Here is a 27028-nt window from a genome sequence, read left to right as displayed (position 1 = left end):
CCCACAAGCTAATCTTAACTGCGTTCCAGCTCTCGTTGCAACACAAATTTGTGATACCTCCAACCTTCCCAGTTGCTCTAGTTCGCATCGACGCAGTCTACTCTTCCCGAGCTTCTATTACCAGCAACTAGCCTCCTTCCTCACGTCATACCAATAGATTCCTCTCCCGAGGGTCGCACCCATCAAGGCGTAAAATCCGTCTCACCAAATATGGTCTCTAAAGATCTCCCCGATCTTCTTTCCAAACTTGATCCAAGTTTGGTCTTCACAAAAATCTTCAAACTTGATTTTTATTCATCTAAGTTTGGTTCTTCAATATATTGTTACTAAATTTGATCCTCTATCATTCAAGTTTATATCTTCAATATCTTCCAAGCATAATCTTCATTCACCCAAGCTTGGGTCTTTAATCTTCTATCAAATCTCACCATAGATGTCTTGTATCTTTAAATAGATTATGTCTTCAAATAGCTCCGCCCATAATTAGTTTTGGATCTTTCCTTCAAATTGCTTTGCTAATTATGGTCTTGAGAATCATATTGGCTTGTCCTTGCCTTTCTTTGCCAAACTAAGCTTTTATGCAATCTTTGATGATCTTTTAAACTTGCCAACAATAGATTATTCTTTTTTTTTAAAATGAACTTCTCATGAGAAAACAGTTTACCAAAGATAGATTAAATCATATCTAAGATAAATTTGTTTTCAAGAGAGATTCTTTCACCTTGATGCTCTTTCCAAAGTTAGATTTTTTTTCCATATGGTTTATTGAGAAAAAAATAAGCTCATACTCTGAACTTTATTATCTTTTCTTGCCACATCATCATTTTTGTCACTTAGTTTACCAAGTCATTTTATTTGTCATGTCACCATTACTTGTGTCACGTCATCTCCTTGCTTGTCATATAATATCAACTTATGCTTCTAGCCCTAACAAAAAGAAACACACAAATTTGGATAGTTTAGATTAATGGTTTTCATGTTAATCTTTCAGTATAAAAATTGTTCTTTTTTTTTTTTTAATAGAATTCTCAATATCTTCTGAAGATTTCATAGTGGTTTGCCAAACTAATGAATCAAATAATTAAAATAAATAAATAAATAACAAAAAAAAAAAGTAGGTAGTTTTGTCATAATGAAGGGATTGGTTTTCTAATTTCTTCTAATTTCTCTCAACCAGTCATATTCCAAACCAAAAATTTGATTGAAATGCATGTGATAATGTTTGTCATGAAGTCAATTTCAAGGTTAGGAAAAGATCTTCCCTTGTGACATTAGCAACCGTAAATTATTAAGGCATTTTTTTTAAAAAAAAAAGAACTTTCTTTATTCAATGTCCAACTCAAAGTGCCCATATTTTTTAAGTGGTTGATGTTAGAAAAGCATTTGCTTTCTCTTGCCCAAACAAAGACAGGCCTCAAAAGCAAACAAGCAAAGTCTTCATCCCCATCCTATCTTCTGAAATAAAATATAATTATTGAAAAAATGTTTGTGACAAGAAAAATGTTTGTGGCCTTACTAAAGCCTTGATATTATATTTCACTTTGCAAAGTTTTCCATTTACAACCATATTTTTCAAAAAGTATATATATATATATATATATATATATATATTTCAATTTTTAATAAGGATATAGTCATTTCACTTGTGATATTTTGCCATGATGTACATTTAGATTTATGTATTTTTAAAATATTCAATATGGTGATTTATGTATTTTATTTTGTGTTTATTTCAATCTTTGGTGGTGATTTTGATTGATAAAATATGATTTAAAATATAATTATTTTTTCTATTTAGTAAGATGTAGATGATAATATATATAATTATTAAATTAGAGTAAAATTAGAATCTTTTACGTATCACATACGCTGCCACCTCTTTGGATTCATTTCTCTTTTATAAATGCTTTAACTTAAAATATAAGATAAAATATTATTTGAACTATAATTTTTTTTATCTGCTTGTTTAATTAATGTGAAATCAAGCAAGATGTGGATGGTAATATCCTTAAAATAATATTAATTTTTTTTAAAAAATATTTTTAGAAACTATAAAGCTTCGTGTTGCTCATAGAAACATTGAAAAAAACACTTCTAATAAACATAAATTAAGAATTTATTTTCCTAAATGATTCAAACTAGGTCTACAATTGAGTGAAGTTGTGTAGATTTTTGTTATATTCAAGCTCTGCTCAAGCCAACCCTATTTCAAGCTTCTTTTGTCAATCTCAAGCTTGCAGATAGTGATAGTATCAAAGCTATAGTTCATACATATATAATGATTAACTATAATAATACAACTATTGTAATTTAATCACACAAACAAAAATACACTAGTGATTTACACAGTCATATGCTATAATACTAAGCTTCTCACAAATTTTGAAGAGCTGAGTAGATCGAGGCTTGAGCTCAACTTGATTATCTATTTGAGCTCAAAAGTCAACTTTTTAACTCGGCTCATTTACAACTCGGCCAACTTCTGAGTAGAAATGGTAATAATCTTCAAACCCGACCCGATCTGACCCGAGTTTAATGGGTAAAACTTGGTTTGACCGGATTTCGGTTCGGGTTCAGGTAATACCCGACTAATATAAAGTGGGTGGGTGCGGGTATGGGAATCCTGATACTCGACCTGAACCCAAATCCGAACCCAACTCGAAATTCAATTAACACATGTACCTAATTATATATATTTAATATTTTTATTATGGTTTTTTAAATTCTCATTCTATGGTATTAAATTTGTCCATTTTGTGTTGCTTTAAATGTTTATTTTCAATTCCTATTATGTGGTGTTCATTCAAACAAAAAAACTATAATTTTGGATTGACATTTTTAATTTTTACTTTGTACTTTAATTTTATTTTAAATATTTTTAAATAGAGTTATCACAAGCGGATATCCCTACGGGTATCCGATTATTTGTCAGGTGTGGGTATAGATTGGGTTTTTAAAAACCCATTGGATTCAAGTTCGGATTTGGGTATGAAGCATAGTTATCAGACCAGGCCCGGGCATTGACCCGGTCAAGACTCTGGGTCACGGGTCAATTGGTTCAACCGTCGGGTCATTTGGGTCAATACTGGGTTGATAAAAATATTTTAAAATATTATTTTTAAAATTATAAATTAGTTTTTAATTATATAATAATATATCATAATAATATCCATGAATTATTAGTTATCAAATAAATAATTTGATGGAAAAAAATACAAAATAATTGCTAATCTTTGATTTGGAAGTAGTAGAAAAGAGGAAAAAAAGCTCAAACTTCACATAATATCAATACATAACAATACTAACTCACAATAAAAGTTTAAATTTATCATCAAACTATCAAACCAAACTCAATCCAATATATAACCAAAGTTCAAAATTGAAATTACAAATCAAACTGGGTCAATTGGTCTGACCGCCGGGTCAACTGGTTCGACCGCCGGGTCAATCAGTCCGACCGCTGGGTCAACCGGTCTAACCACCGGGTCAAAGCGGGTCAATGCGGGTCAGAACGGGTTGATTGCATAACCGGTCTAATTAAAGACCCGGACCGATTGAAGCACCGGGTCACCGGGTCAACCGGTCCGACCGCCGGGCCGGTCCGGGTTTGATAACTATGGTATGAAGGCAGGGTAGCGGGCCAGGTGCGGGTTTTGCCCTTTGCCATCTCTACTTCTGAAAAGCTTTCTAGCATCTTGGTTGGTTTACAACTTTAATCCAAACATTCAATATATATACACACTAAATATATATGTTAAATATTAAGATAGATTCATTATATGCGGGTAGAAAAGTAAAATTACCCTGAAACAGCAAACCATTGGTTGGTGTCCAACTACACACAATAGTGAATGAAATCCTATGGGCCACAAATCCCACATCCCAAAAACTATGGGCGCCATTTGGACGTCCATGTCATATCATGACAAGCAAAGATAAAAAATGACATGAGATGCCAAGAGGAAAACAACTCAAAAATAAACGACATACACGATGAAGGTCCTTCTACTTAATTTTTTTTAATATTTGGTTCACTGTCTCATCAACTTCTCTGCCACTTTAATTTTGTCCCCATCATGAACACTCTTGGAATATTCCCCAATTTGTATCTCTTCTTGTGATCTAAAGAATCCAAGGGCTACAATTCCCATTCAAGAGCCATAAATAATAATAATAATAATAATAATAATAATAATAATAAGTTTAGATGTTTTGTTAAATCCAATATATATATAATATTGATAGATTTGTTTAGATGTTTTGTTAGATCCAATATATGTAATATTGATAATGGAATCTATTAAACTCTTCATATAAAAATAGACCTCAATCAATGAGTTAGAGAAAAAAAAAATAAGAGGGTGATACTCAACTTTTTCAATTGATCATCGTTCTTGTCTTATTTTAATGAAATTTGCTCAATAACTTTATCTTTAAGTTTAGTTTCGACAACAAATAGAAGAAAAATTATAGCGTCATTTCAAATGGTTGAAATTAGAAGGAATTTGATTGATTTTGATGTGGTAGTCGGAAAATTACTATATTTTAGAGAGGAGAGAAGATTTTTGAATTGTGATATTTAAAAAATAATAATAATTAAATACTTTTATATATACTATAAAAATAATTCAAATGTGTATGTCAATAGCTTCAACCTGAATTTGGACAAGCATGAGATTTTTATATAGAAATATCCTCTGCCATACCCAAGGTTGTCAGACCCGGCCGGGCAATGACCCGGCTAAGCCCAGGGGTCAGGGGTCAATGGGTTCAACCGGGTCGAACCGGGGTCAATAATTAAATATAAAAAAATATTATAATAATTAATAATAAGCAAATATAATATTAAATCCATAATTATATTATAAAAACCTACTCAAATTTGATATTTAAATTGATAAATGACCTTATATACAGTAGAGTTTTCTAATTTGGTCATTTATTTTTACATTTTTTAAATATTTACAAATTTAATATATTAATATATAATTATCAAATTTCTCTCGGTGTTATTTATTTATTTGTTTGTTTATTGGTTGATTTTGTTAAAATAAATAAGAAATCTAATTCACTAATTCTTATATCTCAATTGAGTTTTTATTTTGTTTTAAATTTTCTTATATTTTTTATTTAATTAGAATACTTTAATTTTATATTTTTATAATAAAATTACACTCATTTATTGTTTTATTTTCTTAATAAATTAAATTTTTAGAAAGTATTTACATAATACATTAATATATTTTATTTTTAAATGTTAATTTTTGTTGGTATATATATATATTGTAATTCTATTTATTGATTATAAATTATAAATTAATATTAATAAATATACACGATTTTGTGGTTTTTAATGAGAAAATAATAATAAATTATTAAATATTGTAAAAAAAAATTAAACATTGTGACCCAATTGACCCGGCCGGGTCAACCGGTTCCCGGTTGAACCGCCCGGGTCACCGGGTTAACACCGGGTTTTTTAATACCCGGGTCAATGGGGTATACCCGGGCCGGCCACATGGCCGGTTCCCGGTTTTTCCGGTTGAACCGGCCTGGCCGGTCCGGGTCAAACAACATTGGCCATACCATGCGTCACTCTAAACCTTAATTAAAAAATAAATTATTTAATTTTAAAAAATGAATAAATAAATTTCAATATACAAATATGGTACTCCTTGAGGACTGCCAAAATATCATGCAAGTGGATAATAAATATAAATTTATATATACTTTTAATCATAAAAAAGAATTATGAAACAGTATTAAAACGTAAGAGGCATAAATTTGCAAATAGTACAATAAGTAGTATAATTAACAAATCATGATAAAGTATATGCTATTTAAGTCATCAAAACCAAAGATTAAAAAAAATGGTTAAGCTTAATCTAATGTATCTTTCAGTCTATGGAATTATTCTTTTTTTTTATATATAAGAATTATTCCATTTTTCTATGAGTTCCATTGTTTTGGTTTAAAAAAAAGATGCATCACACGTTAATTATTCAAATTGATGTATTAAAAAAATTGAATGAATAATATATAATTGGAAAAGAAAAAAGAGTTGGCAAGAAAACCATTTTTCTAGAAGGTCAAAGTAGTGATGAAATTAGATTATTCTATTTTAATTATTTTATTAATCTTTATTATTTATTAGACTATTTTCCCTCTAATAATTATGAGTTGTTTGATCAATCTCCTCATTGTTGTTACTAGTCATGATTAATAAAAAAAGTATTATTTATGGTTTTCTTATATCCTATATTTTTTTAATTATAAGATATCTATATATTTATATTTTTTTTATCACTTTTAGTGTATTCATTTTGGTATTTTAATATTATGATGAAGAGGAGAAGAATAAATTAATTTTTTGATTTTTATAGTTTAACTTAATTTTTTCATTAATCCCTAAATTTTACTAAACATAAAAAAAAAAACCCAATAAATAATCAATATTAACAAGTGGGGCACCAACATGGGCATATAGAATCAAACTTTTGAAGTAAATTACCTCAACTAGGAATAATATATTCAACTCAATTAACAAAAAATTTTCCATTATAATTAATTATATTTTTTATTTATCATATTATTTAATTTCCTTCTCATAAAATTATTCAATTAACAAGATTTTTTTCCCAAAAAAAAAAACAAAAATAAAATTCACAACCCCATAATTTTCACTAATTATACATTATACTGAAACAGATATATATATAATATATATATATATATATATTGATTTCTAAAACTTAAAACCCTGCATTTTTATATAAATATCATTTCCAAAGTAAAGAAGAAAATTTTTATTGGTTTTATAATATTTTTAAATAATAATATATATATTCATGTGGTTCAAAAATTAAAGTTACACGAAAAAAGCACAAGAGTTAATATTACAACACACATGTTTTTATTTTAAATAAATTTTGAGATTTAATTTCAGATACTCCCCAGAAAAGAATACTGTATGAAAAGGACCCAGAGCCAAAAGACTATTAGTTATTTTAAAACTTTTATATCTAACTATAAAATAATATACAATCTCAAATGATATAATGTATGCAAAACTCTTAGTCATGAGATACAGAATAGATTTTGAATTTAAAAAGTTCATAGAAGACTTATTAATAGCCTTAGATCAATTTATAAATATTTTGAATTTGCAAAAAAAATTTAAAAAAAATAATGATTAATAACTTTAGATCCATTTATTTTACTTCATTGAAAAGGAAGTAAAACGTTTATCTTTAAAAAAACAAACAAACAAACTGTTTCATATCCAATTTTTTTTTCCAAATTACAAAAATTTTAGAATTATATTTTAATTTTCAATTTCAGTCCTCACAAAATTAATAATTAAAAATTTTTAATTATACACAATATATCTTTTTTTAAAAAAAAGAAAAATGGAGCAATTATTGCCCTGCTGCCCCACATACATGATGCATGTATAAGCAAAGCCACCTGAATTTTTTTTCTTCTTATTTTTGTTAGGTCCAATCCAAGTGGGACAATTTAGTTAATCTAAACCATTCACTTCAAAATAAATAAATAAAATAATTAAATAAAAAAATAAAATAAAAAGTAAGATAAAATACAAGTGGCAAAGCAACAAAGAATAAAAAAGTGATGGAAGGTGGTCACCACAAAAGATAAGGTAACAAGTTTCCATCCAACTCTCTTTCATTAGTCAAAACCAAGAAGCCTTACCAAATCACTTCCAAAACCTAACCACAAACACACAATTCCTCTCCTATAAATACCTACTCCTTCCTCACCATTCCTCCTCCCATCTTTCTTTTTTTCTTTCTTTCAACTCTCATATACATAAATATATGTATATGTTCCATGTAAATAAATCCAATTAAGTAGTTAATATATATACACATATATAGAAATAGAGAGTAGAGGTAATTATAAATAAATAAATAAATAAATAAGAAAAGGATGTTGGGAGTGTTTAGTGGGGAGGTGGTGGAGGCGCCGGAGGAGTTGTTGGCGGCGGGAAGTAGGACACCGTCGCCAAAAACAAGGGCAGGTGAGCTTGTGGATAGGTTTATTAAGAAGGAGCATGCAGCCATGTCAGTCCGAGTTGGCTCACGAGCTCAACTCGCTTTCTCTCACTCACATCAGTCTCCTCTTCGCCCAAGGTTTGGTTACCACTTCTTTCTTAATTTTCTTCTTCCTTTCTTTTGGATTGATCCTTAAAAACAGCTTAAAATTAAAGTTTTTACCACTCTAATTTCTATTTGTTTGTGAGGAAAAATAGAAATTTTAGGGGTTTTTTTTTTTATATTCTTAGATCCTTATAAATTTATTTATGCAGTTGATTTTCTTATTCCCAAATTCTATACATACATATATATTCATTTTTAATCATGTACAAATAAACTTATATATCTTATTTAGATGTTTGTCACTCATGGGACAACTTAATGATATTTTACAGAGAGTAAGGAAAAAAGCAAGAGTTCAAATTAGGATCGCATGGTAGGAATGGAGATCCATGAATCACTGTGTAACTGATGCATCTTTATGTTTCTTATAGCTTATTCATAAAAAAAAAAATTATCCAGATGTTTAACTAGTGGTTTCAAAATTAAGTATTTATATATGTTAAAAAAAAAAAAACCTTTTCTCTTAGAGGGCTGCTCCTGTAGTCAATCCAAACTAGTTTGGAGTACATGGATCAAATATTATATATATATAAATTTTTATTGAATAATATAAATATGAAATCATTGAATGATTACTTATTATTATTTTAATGATGTGGTGGTGGATATTGTAGGTTGTTTGGGGTGAAAGATGATATATGTTGTATGTTTGAAGGAGTGCTTGATAATTTGGGAAGTCTGAGACAACACTATGGATTGACAAAGAACACAGATGAGGTGTTGCTAGTGATAGAGGCTTACAAGACTTTGAGGGATAGAGCCCCATATACACCAAGTTCTATGCTTGCTTATCTCACAGGCTCTTTTGCTTTTGTTGTTTTTGATATGGCCACCTCCACTCTCCTTGTTTCTTGTGTATGTCTTTCTAGCTTTCACTTTCCCCATTTATTTCTTCTTCAAATATATATATATATATATATATATATATATTTATTTATTTATTTATTTAGAAAGTGTTAGCTGTCACCTTTGAAATAGGTCATTTTATATTTTATTTTATAAAAATTTTTGAACTTATAATTTTTTCAGCATTGACTCCCATTTGATTAAAGGCATTTGCATGATTGAAGTATAAATAGGATGTATTTGTATAATGATTTATCCATAATATTATATATATATATATACCTTAAGTTGATGGGTCAAGGGTTAAAATGGACAAATGGTTTAAATTTTAGGGGACAAAAATAAAAATGTGTGGTTTATCTCTTTTATAAAACAACAAAAATAAATAAATATAGCTAGTTATTTATCTCAAAAACTAACAAAAATAAATAAATATATATAGTCATACTAGAATTTTATTTTTACCTGTTTTTTTTTTTTACATATGATGTTTTTTATCTATTTATTTATTTAATTATTTTTTGTTGTGTGATTTAGGACCCAGATGGAAAAGTGCCATTATATTGGGGGATCACAGCTGATGGATTTGTAGCTTTTGCTGATGATCTTGATCTTCTTAAGGGTTCTTGTGGCAAGTCTCTTGCTCCTTTCCCTCAAGGTAACTTATTTTAATATTTTCCATTTTTTAAAATTTATATTTTACTTTATATATATATATATATATATAGTTTTTTTTAATTAAATATAATGACTATTTGTATATAAGCTTAATATTATATATTCATCTTTTCAAGGACTAATCTGGAATTTTCCCTCATATATATATTATATTGTGTTGTGGGGTCTTGTTCTTGACATTTAATGTTGTACCTAAATGAGAAAATTGATTGCTATGTTTGTCCTTTCTTATTTTCTCAATTTGGTCTTGCATTTTTTTTTAATTACTTAGTATTTTCTAGATTTGTTTTCATATATAAGTATAATTTTTTTAATAATTTTGATAATTATAGGATGTTTCTACTCAAACTCACTGGGAGGATTAAAGTGTTATGAAAACCCAAAGAACAAAATAACTGCTATTCCAGCAAATGAAGAGGAGATTTGTGGTGCTACATTCCAGGTAAACCTTTTCTCAATTAAATTATAAACCAAAAAATTCATATTCTTATATTTTTAAATCTTTTGTTTATGAATTCAGGTGGAAGGACCTGTTGTTCTTGCAGCAAGACATTAAAAGTAGTTAAAAATTTTCACCAATGTTAACAAGTTGGTTGTAAAAAGGAGATCCAAAGCACTGTTAGAATAATTTCCCTTCCTTCTTGTAAATAATGTTTGCATGTGTGTTGTGTATTCTGTTTTTCATAAAAATAATAATGTAAAAACAGATTATGATTTTCCTTCTAATCTAAGTTCTTATCTGGTTGAGCAATGCCTACTTATTTATATTTGATTTAAAACTTAATTTAATGCTTTTATAAACTAATATATTTTAAATACACAAACATGATTCTCTCTTTTAAGCCAAGTAAAAAAAGCAGAGTGTTGTATTTATTTCTCATATAATTCCTCTGAAACCTGAGCTAAAAGCTAGAAACAAATACAACAAAAACTACAGCAGAACTAGAAATGTAGCTCGCTAACCACCGGTAGCTCACAAATAATTATTTCTTAAAGAACAAAAACGAAGTATAGTCACATAACATTCGAAAAAAAAAAAATTACTGACCCCTATCACCAAACCAACCACCAGATTGCCCACCGCCACCTCCACCGCGATTGTCCTGCCAACCACCTGGTTGGCCACGGCCTCCACCGCCAAACCAACCACCAGGTTGGACATTGCCTCTGCCGCCACCTGAATCACCTCTCTGTTGATCTCGCATCCTTGCAGCCTTTTCTTCTTTCATCTTCTGCACGATTTCAAGTATCTTCCTGTTGAAGAAACGGTCCCGGACGTATTTCTTCTCCTCGGCTTGGATCTCTTTGACGGCGCTTGGATACGGGTTTGGAGGTGGCTTTTTCCCTTGTAAGCGTGCAACCTTCTTTAGTTCTTTGTAGGCCGCCTTCTTTGCTGTCTTCTCGGCTTGATATTCCATCTAAGGACAGACAGAGATGGTCAATCAGAAAAGAAATAGAGCCAGAATTTGACAATGAACGCTCGCCGTGAAACAACATTCTCAGTATAGTGGTTCATCGAAGCATCCTAAGTTAAAGGATTGCAATTTGCAAGGAAAGTAATGGAAAATTTTAGAAGTTGAGTACGTACATCAGCTACAGCCATTGCTTCATCTTCATTCACACCCTGCCCTTTTAACTCAAGTACCCGCCATGCAAAAACTCGAGCAGGAGGAGGATCAAAGCTGCTTATCCTGTAAAAGTAAAAAACAATCATTAGCATGCACTTTATTGTTGCCAATTAACTTACATGTGTGCTCGATAATAATCAATGAATAAACTCTTTTTAAGTTTATTTTGGGATAGTAAAATCCTGGAAGCAGGTGTCCATATATCATTCAAATACTCAAGTGATGTCAGATATCTGTTTCTCAGGCCACTGTCCGCCAGACAGAAATCTCAAATGTCAAAGCTGTATCACATTCACATACAGCAGAATTCAAGTTTTTAACATGCAACTTGTCAAAATGGATTACACTAATAAGGAAACACGCAAGAACCAAGAATGAAATTCTTAGGAGAAATATTTCTTGAATAAACTCTACCTGTCAACCAGAAAAAAAAAAGGAAAGAGAGAAAAAGAAGAAGAAGAATTGACAAGGAAGAAAAAGGAAAGAGAGAAAAAGAAGAAGAAGAATTGACAAGGAAGAAAAAGGAAAGAGAGATAAAGAAGAAGAAGAATTGACAGGAAAAAAAAAAGGAAAGAGAAGAAGAATTGACAGGAAGAAGAAGAAGACTCGTTTTAAGCTCTATACAGAAGGTTTAACCAAAGCAGGAAAACATGTTGCTGTGTTGTGCTACTCAGCAGGAAGAGTTGGAAGAATCAGCAAAGGACAATGTGTTATTGTCATATGTCCTCATAATACTGAATATTGTATGATATAAGATAATAAATAGAAGATTGTGTTCAGTCTTGTGATTCAGCAGCATCAACACAACTCAAACGCTAAGGAATAGAAATAAGGCATTCCACAAAGTAGTGTTACATGACTCAAATAGTGGTCTGAATAATAAAGCTGTAAAATAATTCCCTGTTGAACATAGAATCTTAATTTTTCCTAAGCTAGATGAATTTGGGGCTCAAAAAGGCTGAGTATAAAAAACAAGCCCAGTAAAATTATCAATAATTTCGATGAATATAAATAATCCTATACACTTCATAACAAGACAACCAAGGTTATCAATTAGAGAGTGCTATCTTGAATTTCATGTATGGACTTGATGTTCTCTGGTGGCTATCTTATAGGAATGTTAATATTTTTTAATTGAACAAAAGACAACTAAGTTGGATCCATAAATCCCACATAATGCATGACCATGATGTTTCGCATCAGCTTATAAGTTGAGCAAGGAAAATATGGGCATATGAAAGCATACACAAGAGAGGAACTATAGTTGCTAAAGATGATGAAACAAAATCAAAAACTTTTATTAAAATGCTCCTCCCCGTTAATTAAATGCATGGCATTGACCAGAATTTGATAAAAAATGCTTGGAAAAATACCAAATGCATCAGTTCCAAGTGCCCATTAAGCTCATCAAAACACATGCTAAAACACCATAAGATTCCTGTATGCCAAAAGCCTCTGAAGTTCTATATGAATTCTCATATACCCACTGAACCCAAATTAGAACCATTCCTTTCCTCTCTGCCTAAAGTCTCTAAACTTCTAATAAGAAACCTACCATCACTTCTGATCACATTGCAGAAACTAAAACCTTCTCACACTCAAATATATTATTCTCATCGTCCCAGTCACTAAACATTATTTTGTTTTATTTTGATAATATAATTTTAATGAAGCACATATCACAAACCCAATTAAAATCCTATTCTATAGCCTATGTTCTTTCGTGGTCTAATATGGTACAGTTAATATGTTCTAAATTGATCAAAATACACCTTTGCTGATTCCATTATCTCAAGGTAAAAAATGACTGTGATATTCACATCAACTTCTAAGTTACAAATAGCAAACGTGGATGTAATGACCGGATCACGCAAGAGAAGAACTCTAGCTGCCAAGACATCAAAATGAAATGAACACCTTTAATTAAGATGACCCTTATATCTCTTCTATATAACTAACAATGTTAAAACATTTGGAACCCTAATTAAGCTCTGACATCACTCCATTACTCCAAAAACCATATCTCCAAACCATCAATTTACTCAAATGGAGTCTAAAAAGTGCTACTTTTTAGCACAAGTGCATGCCATTAATGACAATGAGATCAAAATTTTTCAGAAAAAAACAAAGCACAATTTACATCTCTCCCAGCTCCAACAGTAATTGTCAACACATAAACAACACCTCAAATAATGTTTCATGCAACTAAGACCATTCAAGCAAATCAAAAGCAGTAAAAGTTCAAGTTTTTCTTACTTGACAGCATCATGGTACAAAGAATCAGGATTTTTCTTGAAGAACTTTTTCACATAAACATCTTCAGGCAACTCAATCTGCTTGACCTTCCCATCAGGGAGAGGAAATGTCACAGGGGGCGCTCTGAAACACAAAAACCAAACTCCACCCCACTAAAACAACCCTAAATGCCAATCTATGAATCCAAAACAAATGCAAAGCAAGAATGCATACTCTTCCATGGCTTTGAGCCAAGCGGGGGTGGGTCTCGCGAGGCCCTTGACAAGCTTCCTCATCCTCGTCAGTAGATCACCACGCATGTAAGACATAGCATCAAACTCTACCAAATTCTTCAAAGATTCAAACTTTTTTCACCTTAACAAAGAATGGGAATTTATCGAATCTAGGGTTTCGCTAATTTGGATTTTGGAGAGAGAGAGAGAGAGATGGCGGGGAAAACCCTAATCCGATCGGAATGAAGCGAGAATGAACTAAAAAAATTGTTTTTTGCGTATAGGCCCCTGCATTATATATTAATATAATTTTAAAGCTTATTTAATCACTATTTATTGAAAACACTTCTAATTATCAACCTATATATAATTTTTTTTTACATGCAAAAAAATCTCGAGTTTGAGTTTCACTGGATGCAATGGTGGTAACATATCTCCATTTATAGATATAAGTTTAATACTTAAATTTTGTGTCGTCAAGTGAAGACACATGATTGAATGATCAATTCTCGATTCGTGCACAGGCTCCTAATATATATAACGCTTATCGTTTTTGTAAAAAAAAAAACAATTTATTCCTCTAATGTAACAAGTATTTTTTTTCTTTGTTTTTAATAATATATTGATCTTCTTCAAGAGAGAATTTAAGAATGAAGAATTGATTTTTAAACTTTAAAATAATATATAAATTTAAACAATAAATTTTGGATTAAGAATTAAATATTTAGTTATAAAAAGATTTCTTAGAAAACAATGAAGGGTTATTTGCTAATTACATGCACCATATTTTGCCAAATATAAACAAAGCATGTCTAAACTCTGAAATATTGTTTTTAATATAAAATTAAGTATTCTGAATTATATCAAAAATATTCTTTTTAAAATAAATTAAACAATATTTTTAATCTTTAAATTATATAAAAAAAACTCAGTTATCTTACAAAATTTTCTTTTCAACAAAGATTAATAATTAACCATCATTTCTGGAGTATTTGACTCATCCATTTTTGGAAGAAATTAATCTCTCTGGTTTTTTTTTTTTTACCTATAAAAATATTCAAACTCGAAATCACTTAATTAAACGATTACTTTGCATCACTCCGCATACTATTAAAATAATCCCAAACACATCAACTGTTCTCAAATTGAAAGAATAAAACTTAATTCACCTAAAACCTTGGAGTATTTGAACAAATAAAAGCCTTCAAAAATTCAATCTAGCTTTAAAGTATTCTTATTGAATTCGAGAGAATTTCATCACCGCAAGAGATTCATGATATATAGAATACGTAAATATCAATAAGAAAAACATTGATCAATCAAGCAATGTCTCTTCTGTAAACGACGACAGTAATTTCTTTTGTCGGTTTTTTATAACTCTTCCCGCATCTTTTGGCAATACGAAAAATACAGTAACACTCTTCTAAGATAGTGATATACTGCCGGTGACCATTTTGGAACTCCAAATAACTAAGAATTCTTAAGCTTGATCATAGGGCAAGAGAGTGCACTTAAAATTGAAAATTAGGGCAATGGCTGAACTTTCCTAACGACGAATAAAAGATTAAGGCGTATATATTGATATTTCTATCACTGCCGGAGGCTTGAATCATACTTGAATTATGCTGAAACTTCATTGATGTGTTGGGTATAGCTTTTCCCCGGTGGGATGAATATTAGATCATCCCAACCGGAATTCTTATCATTCAACTGCAAATAAACAACAAATCAATCAGATCAATATGATAAGTAATTCAAAAATTCAATGCGAATTGTCAGAAATACCGCACCTCCATCTTCTTCAGAACATCCTCCAAACATCCAACCTGGAAGATTAATCGAGAAATGGTTCTTATCATATAAGAATTAGAGAGTGACGAATTCATATCAGACTATTACAAATACCATTATGTGCTGAGAAGAGCTGAATCCTCTCGATGTCTTTGAAACCTTCATAAGTTCTCTCTCTATATCTTCCTGTATAAACGGTATTGATCAAATCGGCATAACTCCAGAGTGATTTTATGGACTAATATTCTAAAGCAAGACTTGCATACCTTTTGAAAATATATTGGGCAGTAACGCTTATTTTTCTTCTTAATAACTAAGAGATCTGACTGCATACATTCAAAACCAAAAAAGTTTGTCACTGAAATAGATGACTGTCATTTCTTAAGTTTTGTCACTGATTAATTGTATAAAAGTAGGAGATATATGATAGGCATGAGCATGCATCAAGGTACATATCCACATCTTGGCATCATGTCATGTTTGATGCACTATGATGAACAGAAGTTTATATTACTGATCTTTGTAACTTTCCTGCTTCAGTAATAGACATATCAATGGGAATTCAACACATTCACAAAACTAATATGTGAACAGCAAGAAAAATACCTGAAAAACAGGTACCCCATCAAATCCTTTAGAACGTTCAGCAGCTTTTAACTTAAAAAAAAAAAAGAAAGAAAAAGTTAAGATCAAAACATCAATTAGATGCTTGTCGGAAGAATTATTAATTTTCTGATCTTCCATGGTTTTCAAATGTTAAAGTTATGGGTTTTCCATAAGGACTGTTTGTTGAAAAGGAGGAAAACATTAAAAGATTACCAGAAAATAATGCCATTCATTCTGTCAGATAAAACTGAAATGTTTTATTTTGCCAGAATTTCATAAGTTGGCTTGACTTAAAATTTCTTAAATTCATCTTCAAAAATAAATCACAAAAATTGATTTTTACACTACCAAAACTAAAAAGCTTTATCGATGGACAAAGACATTTAACAGCCAATAACTAGCCTATACTGATGATCATAAACGAAAAGGAAATTCTAAATAAAAAATTTAAAATACAAATAAAGAAGAAGAAACTATCCTAGTTGATACAATTTTAGCTTCATCCTCGTGATAGGCCAAATAAACTCTAGACTTCCAATTTTTGACACATGTAATTGCTACAATTAAATTATTATTGCAGTTACAAGCTATTAGGATATAATATATCAAATTGGTGATCTAGCATTTCGAAAGATGGAAAAGAGCAATTGGAATATGGGAAGTGAAAAAGAAGGAATAAACCAGTAACAAAATCAGACCAAATTTTTGTGTTATATCTTGACAAACCCACATGGATGATACTCAAGGCCTAGCCAAATAGTATTATGCATGCCATTTCAAGATTAAAAATTACATAAGCAGACCTGTTGACTTTATTATTTTCCTGAAAATGAGGGAAAAAGAAATTTAAATGCCCAAAAAGAATATCAGGATGGCATGTTTATTTTTAAATGTATACTATGAGCAAGAAGTTATAATTGAGTTAATCAAACAGGTAAAAGAAACTAAGACAGACCAAATTGTATACTTGCTATTATCATAGCCAATCAGACAAATGATTTAACTAAATCCAAGAAAGTTGACCTGTAATTTCTAACCACGACCTAGCTTTTTTAATTTTCATTAGGAAGAATAATTCAAATAATTCAAATTATAATAGACATTAACAGAAGTATACAGTTTAACAACAGATAAAATATTTTAATTGGAAAACATGACGAGCATGAAGAAGCTAATATACATCTCCAAAAGATATCAACATGACACATCTGACAAGAAAATAAAGTAACCAATCATTTTCAAGTGAAATTAACAGAAATACAAAATAAACAAATAAATAATATATATTTTGCAGGATATCTGCAAATAGCATATTAAGAACAAGGTCAAACCTCTAGTGCATTCTTTATTTGAAGAGGGTCAGGCAAAAATCGAAATGCTATTCCTTCAACCTTCAGCATATAAACCTACAACAATATAATGCTTTAGACAAGAACATACAAAACACTGAACAACAAAACAACACAAATAGATAATTTACGCCATAAGCTGACATGAAAGTAACATGAAAAGCCATTAGTCTCATTGGAATTGTAAAGAAATCCTAGAAACATGTCAGTAGCCTAATAAATAATAAAACACACCTTAAGTTATATGGAACAGTAAAATGGACCAGATAAACATCTAAAACAACTAGAAAGGCATTTAAGAGCCTTTCCTTATATATGAACCAAATGCACAAATGAACCTCAGGCTCTATTCTGGAAATGAATAAGGAAATCACAAATCAGACAAGAATGTTATAGCAAGTCAGGAACACCATACATAAAGAAGAAATATCAACATTTGATAACAATATGCGAACCATGAAAACAGAATGAATTCAGAAAATCATGTAAGATGGTCATATATAAAAGTTACATATGTAATTTAGTTTCATGGATTCTTCTACAGTAATGGTTCATAACCTGATAGTAAGCCAAGAAACTTAAGAAAAGAAAATTATGTGAGATCTACTATTCTGTTCTCAATCATGTTTTTTTACATAATCCCCTCATGACCTTGAGGACAGCTTATCCTGAAAACTTAGTTGTTTCACGTATCAGCATCAATGTCCATGTCCATAATGGAATAGCAGGATTATAGAAATCAAATGATTTTTCAAATTTGCAAAATAATCTTATAGAATTTCCCATAGAAAATACTTATAACATTTTCAGCTCCCTAAATATGATGATCCAAACTACTCAAGTCTACCCAAAATTACTTCTCGATTGACGATATCACCAAAACAAATCTACAAGATAAATAGGTGAAGGTTGGGTTACTTTGAATGCCATAAAACATGATATTTCGAAATATAGTGATCTGACTCCAACTTTAATAAAATGCTACACATGAACAGAACCATGTAATTCTTTCCTAAAAACAGGTATTGGTCCTGATGAAATTGAAACCTACTGCATCATAAATACATTGAGACCTGACAGAGTCTCTGTTCATAGATGCATGCATTCCCACATTAGTTATTCTTAGCCAAATTGTTATGCCAAGCAACTCATGTAGCCAGCCACACTGTCTCAAGGATCAACCAATCAGATTGTGGTTAATAGGCACAATAACAAGAAATTCAAAAGCGTGCGTAAACCATCTAAATTCTAGCCAACTATATGCCTGCCTCAGCAGATGATTAATATTACTGCAGAAGTAAAAGAGAACCTCTATAGAAGGAGAACATCATGTACAACAAATTAAATAGCCTCCAAAATAGGTGGATCTCCTCTTCAAGTAGAAAATTACAAATATAAAAAATCAACATGTTTAACCATATTAAATCCAAGAAGTCCTAAATCAAAATTTGGTCCTGGTAAATCATTTTGGATCCCAGCTCTTAATGACATATAATATATTTTCTGAATGTTCATTTGGTCAACGTCCATAGCATGTTTATATAGGTGCTCTACAGCCATGGTTTTTGTGTAGATGCCTATATAAACCACAACTAGAAAATTCTTTACCAATTTGTAACAGAATAGTACAAGCCAACAAAATAATTTTGATAAACTTAACGACGTTTGAGTTAAAACTATAGACAGTGAATTTCTATTCAGGGTCTCTTACATTGGAAAGAAAACTAATAACCAAGTATTGATAGGGAAAATATTTGCTTAACTAGAAAAGACAATTCCAAGAAAAAGAGGACAAGCCATATTAAGGAGTTCCAATTTTTCAAGAAAATCTAAACTCACAAAGCCGCCAATTACACAATCAATCAGCGACGAACTATGAGCCAGACATTCCCAAAGCTTAATAAAAGAGAATGTTGTGACTTCTAAATGAATAAAATAGCTCAGAGTAGATCCAAATTGGACACAAATTTTCCACTTTCCAATTGCTTATTCATTCATTTACAGCATAATCCATCAACATTCAAGCAAGACACACTGGAAATTTATTAAAAATGAGGTCGAGATAAAGATAGTTTAGGAAAGCACCTGGTCAAGTGTAATGGGCACTACCCTAGCCCCTTTTCCCAAGACCGGCTGCCGCAATTGAACCTGCAAAGCATCCAAAGCTCCAAACTTTATCCCCAAAACTCCATTTCCACACACCCAGAGCTCAACCCAGACCATGAAACAAAGAAAAAGAAAGCACCTGCGCAAGAAGAGCCTGCGCATCCTCATGCCGAAAGCAAAGCAACCCCAGAGACTTGAGACCATTGTTAGGATCCGAAACGAGGACGAACTCATTGTTGGAGTTGCTCACAGTGTAAACAGGAGTCCCGGAGAGAGTCTTCGCGACATAATCCGCACTGAGAGCCACATCAAACGCGTGCTTGGCCTCAAGCGACGCGGCAGCAAAAGGCGCTGCTTTGGCGGCCGCAGCGAGGAAACGGAGCCGACGCCGGCCATCATCGAAGCGAGCCGAAAGCTCAGCGCCTACGCGGGAGGCGTGGTGATGAAGGAAGGACGTGAATTCATCGAAGGGGTTGCTGGGGTTTGGGGATGACTCCATTGGAGCAGCAGATGGAGGGAGAGCTCCTCGCATTGCTCACTCTCTTGTTTCGATTGGTGGACCTGGATGTAAATAAGGACTGGTGGGGGGTTTTAAAGTAATTTGTTGGTTTTTTTAATTTTCCACCCCTGATAAATTAGAAAATTATTTCTCACTCCTTCTAAGATATATCCGGAATTATTGTTGTTATTTTTTTTGGGTCCTTAATTGAAAACATATTAAATTTGGCCCTTAAAATTGAAATTTTTATTTTATTTTGAGCTCGATTGGACTGAGTATTGATCTGTCAAGCACGGCATATTTTATATAAAAAATAAATAAATGTATCAGTTCAAGTGTCAAAATGAATTTTTTTATTAAAAAAGTTAAAATAAGAAATTATGATCTTGGTCTTGAAAATTATATTAAAAAAATTATTTTATTTTATTTCTTGTTGATATTGGGTGTTTTAATAATATCATTGGGAGAAGTAACCCAAGAAATAATAAGTGAAATATAAAGGGGTGTGTTTGAAAGTAAGGGAGTGAAAAGCAATTTGACTATTTCTTTGGGAGTGCAATGTAAAAAACCCTAATTTATTCAAAAAATAAATAAATAAATCATACATACATACATGTACACCAAAATTTACTTTTATATGAATTAATACATATTATAAAAACAATCAAATGAAAAGGAAGGAAAGAAAAGGAAAACAGATATTTTAAAAAACAATATTTAGTTTATTTTTGGTCTAATTGCCATACAGGTCCCTATAATTATGTACTTTCTACTTTTTTAATCATTCTAATATTTTTAGATACAATTAAGTCATCATATTTGGTCGAGTTAAGTCGTTCTAGTCCACGGTAATATTTTTAGGTACAATTAAGTTCTTGCAATAAACACTTGTCCATCTACACCACGGACTAGAATGACCTAACTCGACTAAATATGATGACTTAATTGTGCCTAAAAATATTGTAAGGACTAAAAGGGTAGAAAGTACAAAATTACAGGGACTTGTATAGCAATTAAACCTTTATTTTTCCTATAGAAAGGCTAGATATACAAATATATTGATTTATGAGAGGAATGTAAACAATTATTATTTTTATCAAGGTCATATAGAATTATACATTTATACGTCTTGTAGGGGTATATTTACGAAATTTCTCTTTAATTTATTTTTCTTATTTTTCATATGCTATGAATTAATTAATTAATTTTGTGCTATTATTTTGAGGGGATTATTGGGTTTGTACTGTAGTCAGCACATTGAGGAAATAATTGTGAATAATTGGGCAAGTACAATAAATCCTCTCTTTGGTATCTTAAGCAAAATAAATAAATAAATAAAATATTAAAAATAATATATAGTGATTGTTAGATAATTCTATTTTTTTATTTTCTTTTTCAAATTTTTTTTTTATTTTGTTATTGAAAAAAATCTCTCTTTCTTGGATGTAGTAAAAATATCAAAGTTTATTATTTCCTTGATTAATGAATTAATATGAAAATTAATTATGTTTACCGAATTAATTGAATTATTAGAGATTGTCTGACTTGTTTCAAGGTAAATTAATGTATAAATGATTGAAAATAAATGGAATTAAAATAAAAATGACAAGGTGAAATCAAAACATAATTATATTTATTCTCCTTTTTTCTAAAAAGAAGAAGAAGAATGCATTATAATTTTTTTTTTTTAAAAAAAAGATACAGTTTCATCTGAAAGATTTATTTATTTATTTATTCAATTAATTACTTGATTTAATAAAAATTAGAATAATTTCAAAATTTTATAAACTAAAGAATATTAAAACATGAAAATTAAATTGAAATAAATGAAAAAATTTATTGTTAATAAGTGCTAAGATATATATATATATTTTTTAGCCCTAATTAATTTAATTACAATAAAATGTTTAAATTTTTAAAAATAGATTTTTATTAAATCATTAACTACTAGAATAAGGTTTTTTATGTTTTTTTATTATTAAATCAAAACAAAAATTATTATAAGCTTGAAGAGACATATCAAAGAACTAGTGGCAATGGAATAGAAAAGGAAGGAGAAATTTGACTTTTACAGTTCAACTTTCTAATAAGTTTTTCTTTTCTATTTATTTTTTATTTTTTAATTTTCTATGAATTTACACTGTTTTATCCAAGTGCTCCACTTTTCATGAGTGGGTGATTTTACTGTTCTAGGATAAGGTTATAGTCTCTAATTTTTCTTTTGATGATTTGAAATTAATGATTTTTTTAAGCAATTCAAATTTTTGTAATTTAATATTTTTGGTTTTTATCCTTGTAGTAACTGGTCATTATTTACAATTTACATGTTTAAGATATTAAATAAAAAAATGATAGTTGAAGTTTAATACTAAGTAGAAACATTAAACTTTGGTAGTTTAGTTTAGAAATAAACATATGCCATTTTAATCTTGGATTAGAAATAAACATTAAAATTATTATAAGTTTATATCAGATATGTTAAAAACCTTGATTTAATAAAGATTGTTCGGAGTAATTAAATATTAATGAGTCTAGTTAATTTATTGAGCTTAGTCTGAATATAATAAAAACTTGATGATAAGGTCTAAGTTTATATAGTTTTAATATTTAAATTTAATTATTAATTTATGTTATTAATCTTCCAAAGTACGTGTGGAATTATTTAGATTTTATTATTTTTGCATAAAATAACGCTCATATAATAAAGATGGTTGGGAATTGGAGTTCAAATGCAACATTGTTTTTGTTTTTATTTTATTTTATTTTATTTTTTTAAATGAGGAGATTTTGGTGGTGAATAAAAACTAAAAAGTAGTGTTATAAATTTAGGAATGGCTTAATGGTATAACACAAAGAGTGTTATGGGAGAGGGTAAGAGATTCAAATCTTTTCTCTTGGTAGTACTATTTTTGTAATATTAAGTGCACTTTACACTCGGGTCTAATACTATTTATCGATCTTGATTACAAATCAGGTGTGAGTCCCTCGAGTCTTATTCTGAGATCTGAGTGTGAGTCTTGATCATTATTCTGAGATCTAGGGTGTGAGTCCCTGCATGGGAGAAAGCTTGAGTGGTTTCATCCCTCCAGAGTTATAGGGTAAGAAATTTTTTTAGAAAATTCATAAGCCATTGTAACTGATGCATTTTTGTATCTTTCTGTCTTTTTAATAATCTTTTAAATAAAAAAATAAAAATAAATTTAGGGATGGAAATCTTAAGTTAGAGATCATTCACCAAGGGAGAGACACGTCAAAGGACTAGCAAAAAATGGAGCAGAAGAGGAAGGAGAAATTCTGATATAAAGACTCTAGCTTTATAACAAGTTCTCCTTTTCTATGTTTTTTAATAAGAATTTTCAATGAATATCCATTGTTTGATTCAAGTGTGTTGCTTTCCGTGCATAGCTAAATTTATTCTTTAAGGATAAGGTTATAGTCTCTAATCTTCCCCTTACGGTTTGAAATTAATAATTGTTTGAACAAGGGGTTAATTTTTGATAGATCAGCTAAGTTTTGAATTTATTTCTTTTCCGAGTTACTAAGTTTTAATTTGTATCGTAAAGGTTATTTAAGTTTGATTTCGTTTCAGGGAGGTTACCATGATGCCGCATCCATCTTCTGGCGTGGATCGGAAAAAGCTCACAGATCGGCCGCAGTTAGTCACGTCCTCGATCGAGATGGAGCCTCCCATCGGCCCGAGCTTGTCAGCGTCGGCAGGACTTGTCACGTCGGTGAGTTGGTAGCTCGTTTGATACTTAAATGAAAACTTAGTGGCGAAATAAAATAACAAAAATATATTTCCATGACAAATTTAAGTGTGACATATTATTGAACAACTTATGTTATTTTTATTTCGATCGCTAAGTTTTCATTTAATATCAAAGCAGTTATCAACTCTCACCGACGTGGACAAGTCGATGATGTGGAGCGAGGCGGGCGTGGAGGCTCCATCTCGAGTCGAGACGTGGTGGCTGTCTGACATGTTTTTCCGGCATCCACGTCAGCAACATGGATGTGATCACTCGCTGGTAACCTCCCGGTGAAACGAAATCAAACTTGAGTAACCTTTACGATACAAATTAAAACTTGGTAACCGGAAAGAAATAAGTTCAAAACTTAGTGACCTATCAAAAAATTAATCCTTTGAACAATTCAATTTTTGTAATTAATTAATATTTTTGGTTTCTATCCTTGTAAGTAATTGACCATTATTTACATGTTTAAGGTGTTAAATAAAAGAACGACAAAGTGATTTATTGGTAACATGGTCTCCATTAAAACCTTTCACAAGTGGTGAGAGTTTAAATCATGGGTGAGAGCACATTTATGGAAATATAAAGTAGTGGATTTGTGTAGCGGGCCCTATTTTTCTTGACGGCTAACCACTTATCTTGAAAAAAAGAGACGATAGTTGAAGTTTAATACTAATTGGTATAAACATTAAACCTTGGTAGCGCATTTTAGAAATAAACATAAACCATTTTTAATCTTTTGATTAGTTTAAACTAGATTGAATTATTAATATATATATATATATATGAGTATGATTTAAACCAAACCAAATCGATCAAATTTTAATTAGCTCACCTTAGCCTATTAACTCATTCTAAAAATAATATTGATTTATTTATTGTTACTAACATCCAAATTATTATCTTCTTTTATTGAAATGAAAAATATTAAATGAATTTTGAAAATTCACATTTAAAAAAAAAAATCACACACACACACACACACACACACACATATATATATATATATAAGTGAAAAATTACTTCAAAAACACCCCAAAGTTTGCAATATGCACAGATCCTCCCCCTAAATTTGAATATCCATAAAAACCCTTTTCTTTTGAATACAATGATTTTTTAAACCCCCCAAGCATCTAATAGTGATTGATATAGTTAATTTAAAAATTTTTTGACGAAATTGTCCCTTATGTGGGAAGTTGTGGCAAGTGTAACATGGTTTAACTATAATGCCCTTGGGTGCAATGAGTTTTTATTTAAAACATGAGGCTTCCGTTTAAAATATGAGGTTTCTATTTAAAATATGAGGTTCTGTTTAAAAAATAAATTTCTGTTTAAGAAATGAGTACATGCATTACTCTTCATGCTAACCTAAATTCTTTTGTTTGTAGTTATAAGTTTGTTTGTAGTTATAATGTAATCATGCTAACCTAAATTTTTTCCACAAACTTATTAAATTTTTAATGTAAATATTGTTATCTCCATATAATAAAGAATGGTCATCTTTATGTCTTGTTTGTGCTTTGTTTAACTTCTCGATGTTTTACATTTTAATATATTGCGTTTACGTTTAAAAAAGTGCTTAAATATTGTTGTTTCTATTTAAATATGTACGAGTGTCCAATACTAATTGGTTTTTATACACAGGATTAATTTGTCACGCAAATATTGGTTTTTTTATTTAAATATCAATGTTTACGTTTAAAAATGAGTTTTCATGTTTAAAACGATGAGGTTTCTGTTTAAAAATGAGTTTTCTATTTAAGAAATGAGGTTTCATTAGATTTTCTATTTAAGAAAATGAGCTACATTTAAGGAAATGAATTCTACTGTTTAGAAATGAATTCTCTGCTTTTAAGAAAGTGAGTACATGCATTACTCTTCTTTATGCTAACCTAAATTCTTTTGTTTGTAGTTATAATGTAATCATGCTAACCCTAAATTTTTCCCACAAACTTATTAAATTTTGAATGTAAATATCATTATCTCCATATAATAACAAACGGCCATCTTTATGCTTGTCTGTCTTTGTTTTAATTATCGAGTGTTTACTGTTTAATATATTGCGTTTATGTTTAAAATGCTTAAATATCGTTGTTTCTATTTTAAATATGTACAGTGGCTGAAGATTAATTGGTTTTTATATCCGGGATTAATTTGTCGATTATAAATATTAGTTTTTCTGTTTAAATACTCCAATGTTTACGATTTAAAAAGTGAGTTTTCTGTTTATGAGGGTTTCTGTTTAAGAAATGAGTTTTTACATTTTAAGAAATGAGATTTTTGTTAGGTTTCTGTTTAAGAAATGAGCTCTCTGTTTAAATAAATGAGCTCACTGTTTAAGAAATGAAAATACGTGTATTACTCTTTATGCTAACTCTAAATGTTTGTAGTTATAAGTTTGTTTTGTAGTTATAATGTAATCATGCTAACCTCAAATTCTTTTCCACAAACTTATTAAATTTTTAATATAAAAATAACGTTATCTCCATATAATAAAGAGCAGTCGTCTTTTATGCTAGATCGTTGTGCTTTGTTTAACTCTCGATATTTCATGTTTAATATATTGCGTTTACGTTTTAAAAAGTGCTTAAATATCGTTGTTTCTATTTAAATATGTATGAGTGGCCGAGATTAATTGGTTTTTATCACGAATTAATTTGTCGCGTAAATATTAGTTTCTGCATTTAAATATCAATGTTTTGTTTTAAAAATGAGTTTTTGTTTAACAAAATGAGGGTTTTTGTTTGAAAATGAGTTTTGTTTAAGAAATGAGTTTTTACATTTTAAGAAATGAGGTTTCTGTTTAAGAAATGAGTTTACATTTTAAAAATGAGTTTCTGTTTAAAATGAGACTCTCATTTTAAGAAATGAGAACTTACATGTTTAAGAAATGAACTCTACATTTTAAGAAATGAGTTCTACGTTTAAGAAATGGATACATGTAAAAGAAATGCAAAAGAATGAAAAGAATGCATGTAAAAAGGTTTAAGAGGCAGTGATGGAATTTCATGTACGAGAGGCGAGTGAAGCTGATAAAGGAAGGGATGTGGAGGTATTCAAAAGGCTCACGAGAGTCATTTTGGAAAGTTTTAAAATTCTTGAGGGGTATGCGTAAATTTTCCCTA

General features: G+C 30.0%; 3 protein-coding genes across 3 annotated transcripts; 1 reads left to right on the top strand and 2 right to left on the bottom strand.

Annotated features, from left to right (window-relative positions):
• Positions 1-7828: 7828 nt before the first annotated feature.
• LOC120263427 (stem-specific protein TSJT1-like) lies at positions 7829-10435 on the top strand. The gene is made up of 5 exons (XM_039271326.1): positions 7829-8153; positions 8795-9035; positions 9564-9684; positions 10037-10146; positions 10225-10435. The coding sequence occupies exons 1-5, from the start codon at positions 7951-7953 to the stop codon at positions 10258-10260; spliced, it is 711 nt and encodes a 236-aa protein (XP_039127260.1). The 5' UTR covers positions 7829-7950; the 3' UTR covers positions 10261-10435.
• Positions 10436-10552: 117 nt separating this feature from the next.
• On the bottom strand, positions 10553-14057 carry LOC120263429 (aspartate, glycine, lysine and serine-rich protein). Its single transcript, XM_039271327.1, has 4 exons — positions 13802-14057; positions 13589-13711; positions 11293-11395; positions 10553-11122 (listed from the first exon to the last, which is right to left on the bottom strand). The coding sequence occupies exons 1-4, from the start codon at positions 13894-13896 to the stop codon at positions 10745-10747; spliced, it is 699 nt and encodes a 232-aa protein (XP_039127261.1). The 5' UTR covers positions 13897-14057; the 3' UTR covers positions 10553-10744.
• Positions 14058-15007: 950 nt separating this feature from the next.
• LOC120262910 (protein TIC 22, chloroplastic) lies at positions 15008-20224 on the bottom strand. Its single transcript, XM_039270818.1, has 8 exons — positions 19792-20224; positions 19632-19694; positions 17529-17603; positions 16198-16248; positions 15858-15917; positions 15706-15777; positions 15591-15626; positions 15008-15510 (listed from the first exon to the last, which is right to left on the bottom strand). The coding sequence occupies exons 1-8, from the start codon at positions 20182-20184 to the stop codon at positions 15421-15423; spliced, it is 840 nt and encodes a 279-aa protein (XP_039126752.1). The 5' UTR covers positions 20185-20224; the 3' UTR covers positions 15008-15420.
• Positions 20225-27028: the final 6804 nt, after the last annotated feature.

The sequence above is a fragment of the Dioscorea cayenensis genome, chromosome 6 (assembly GCF_009730915.1).
Source record: "Dioscorea cayenensis subsp. rotundata cultivar TDr96_F1 chromosome 6, TDr96_F1_v2_PseudoChromosome.rev07_lg8_w22 25.fasta, whole genome shotgun sequence".
Taxonomy (NCBI): Eukaryota; Viridiplantae; Streptophyta; class Magnoliopsida; order Dioscoreales; family Dioscoreaceae; genus Dioscorea; species Dioscorea cayenensis.
This window is presented reverse-complemented; position numbering and strand designations above follow the sequence as displayed.

Coding starts and splice junctions, on each gene's coding strand:
- LOC120263427 (XM_039271326.1), top strand. CDS start 7,951: ATGTTGGGAGTGTTTAGTGGGGAGGTGGTGGAGGCGCCGGAGGAGTTG. Junction 8,154..8,794: donor CAGTCTCCTCTTCGCCCAAG/GTTTGGTTACCA, acceptor TGGATATTGTAG/GTTGTTTGGGGTGAAAGATG. Junction 10,147..10,224: donor TTTGTGGTGCTACATTCCAG/GTAAACCTTTTC, acceptor TTATGAATTCAG/GTGGAAGGACCTGTTGTTCT.
- LOC120263429 (XM_039271327.1), bottom strand. CDS start 13,896: ATGTCTTACATGCGTGGTGATCTACTGACGAGGATGAGGAAGCTTGTC. Junction 13,712..13,801: donor TGGCTCAAAGCCATGGAAGA/GTATGCATTCTT, acceptor TTTGTGTTTCAG/AGCGCCCCCTGTGACATTTC. Junction 11,396..13,588: donor TTGTACCATGATGCTGTCAA/GTAAGAAAAACT, acceptor TTACTTTTACAG/GATAAGCAGCTTTGATCCTC.
- LOC120262910 (XM_039270818.1), bottom strand. CDS start 20,184: ATGCGAGGAGCTCTCCCTCCATCTGCTGCTCCAATGGAGTCATCCCCA. Junction 15,918..16,197: donor ATGGGGTACCTGTTTTTCAG/GTATTTTTCTTG, acceptor GAATGTATGCAG/TCAGATCTCTTAGTTATTAA. Junction 15,627..15,705: donor GCTCTTCTCAGCACATAATG/GTATTTGTAATA, acceptor TTAATCTTCCAG/GTTGGATGTTTGGAGGATGT.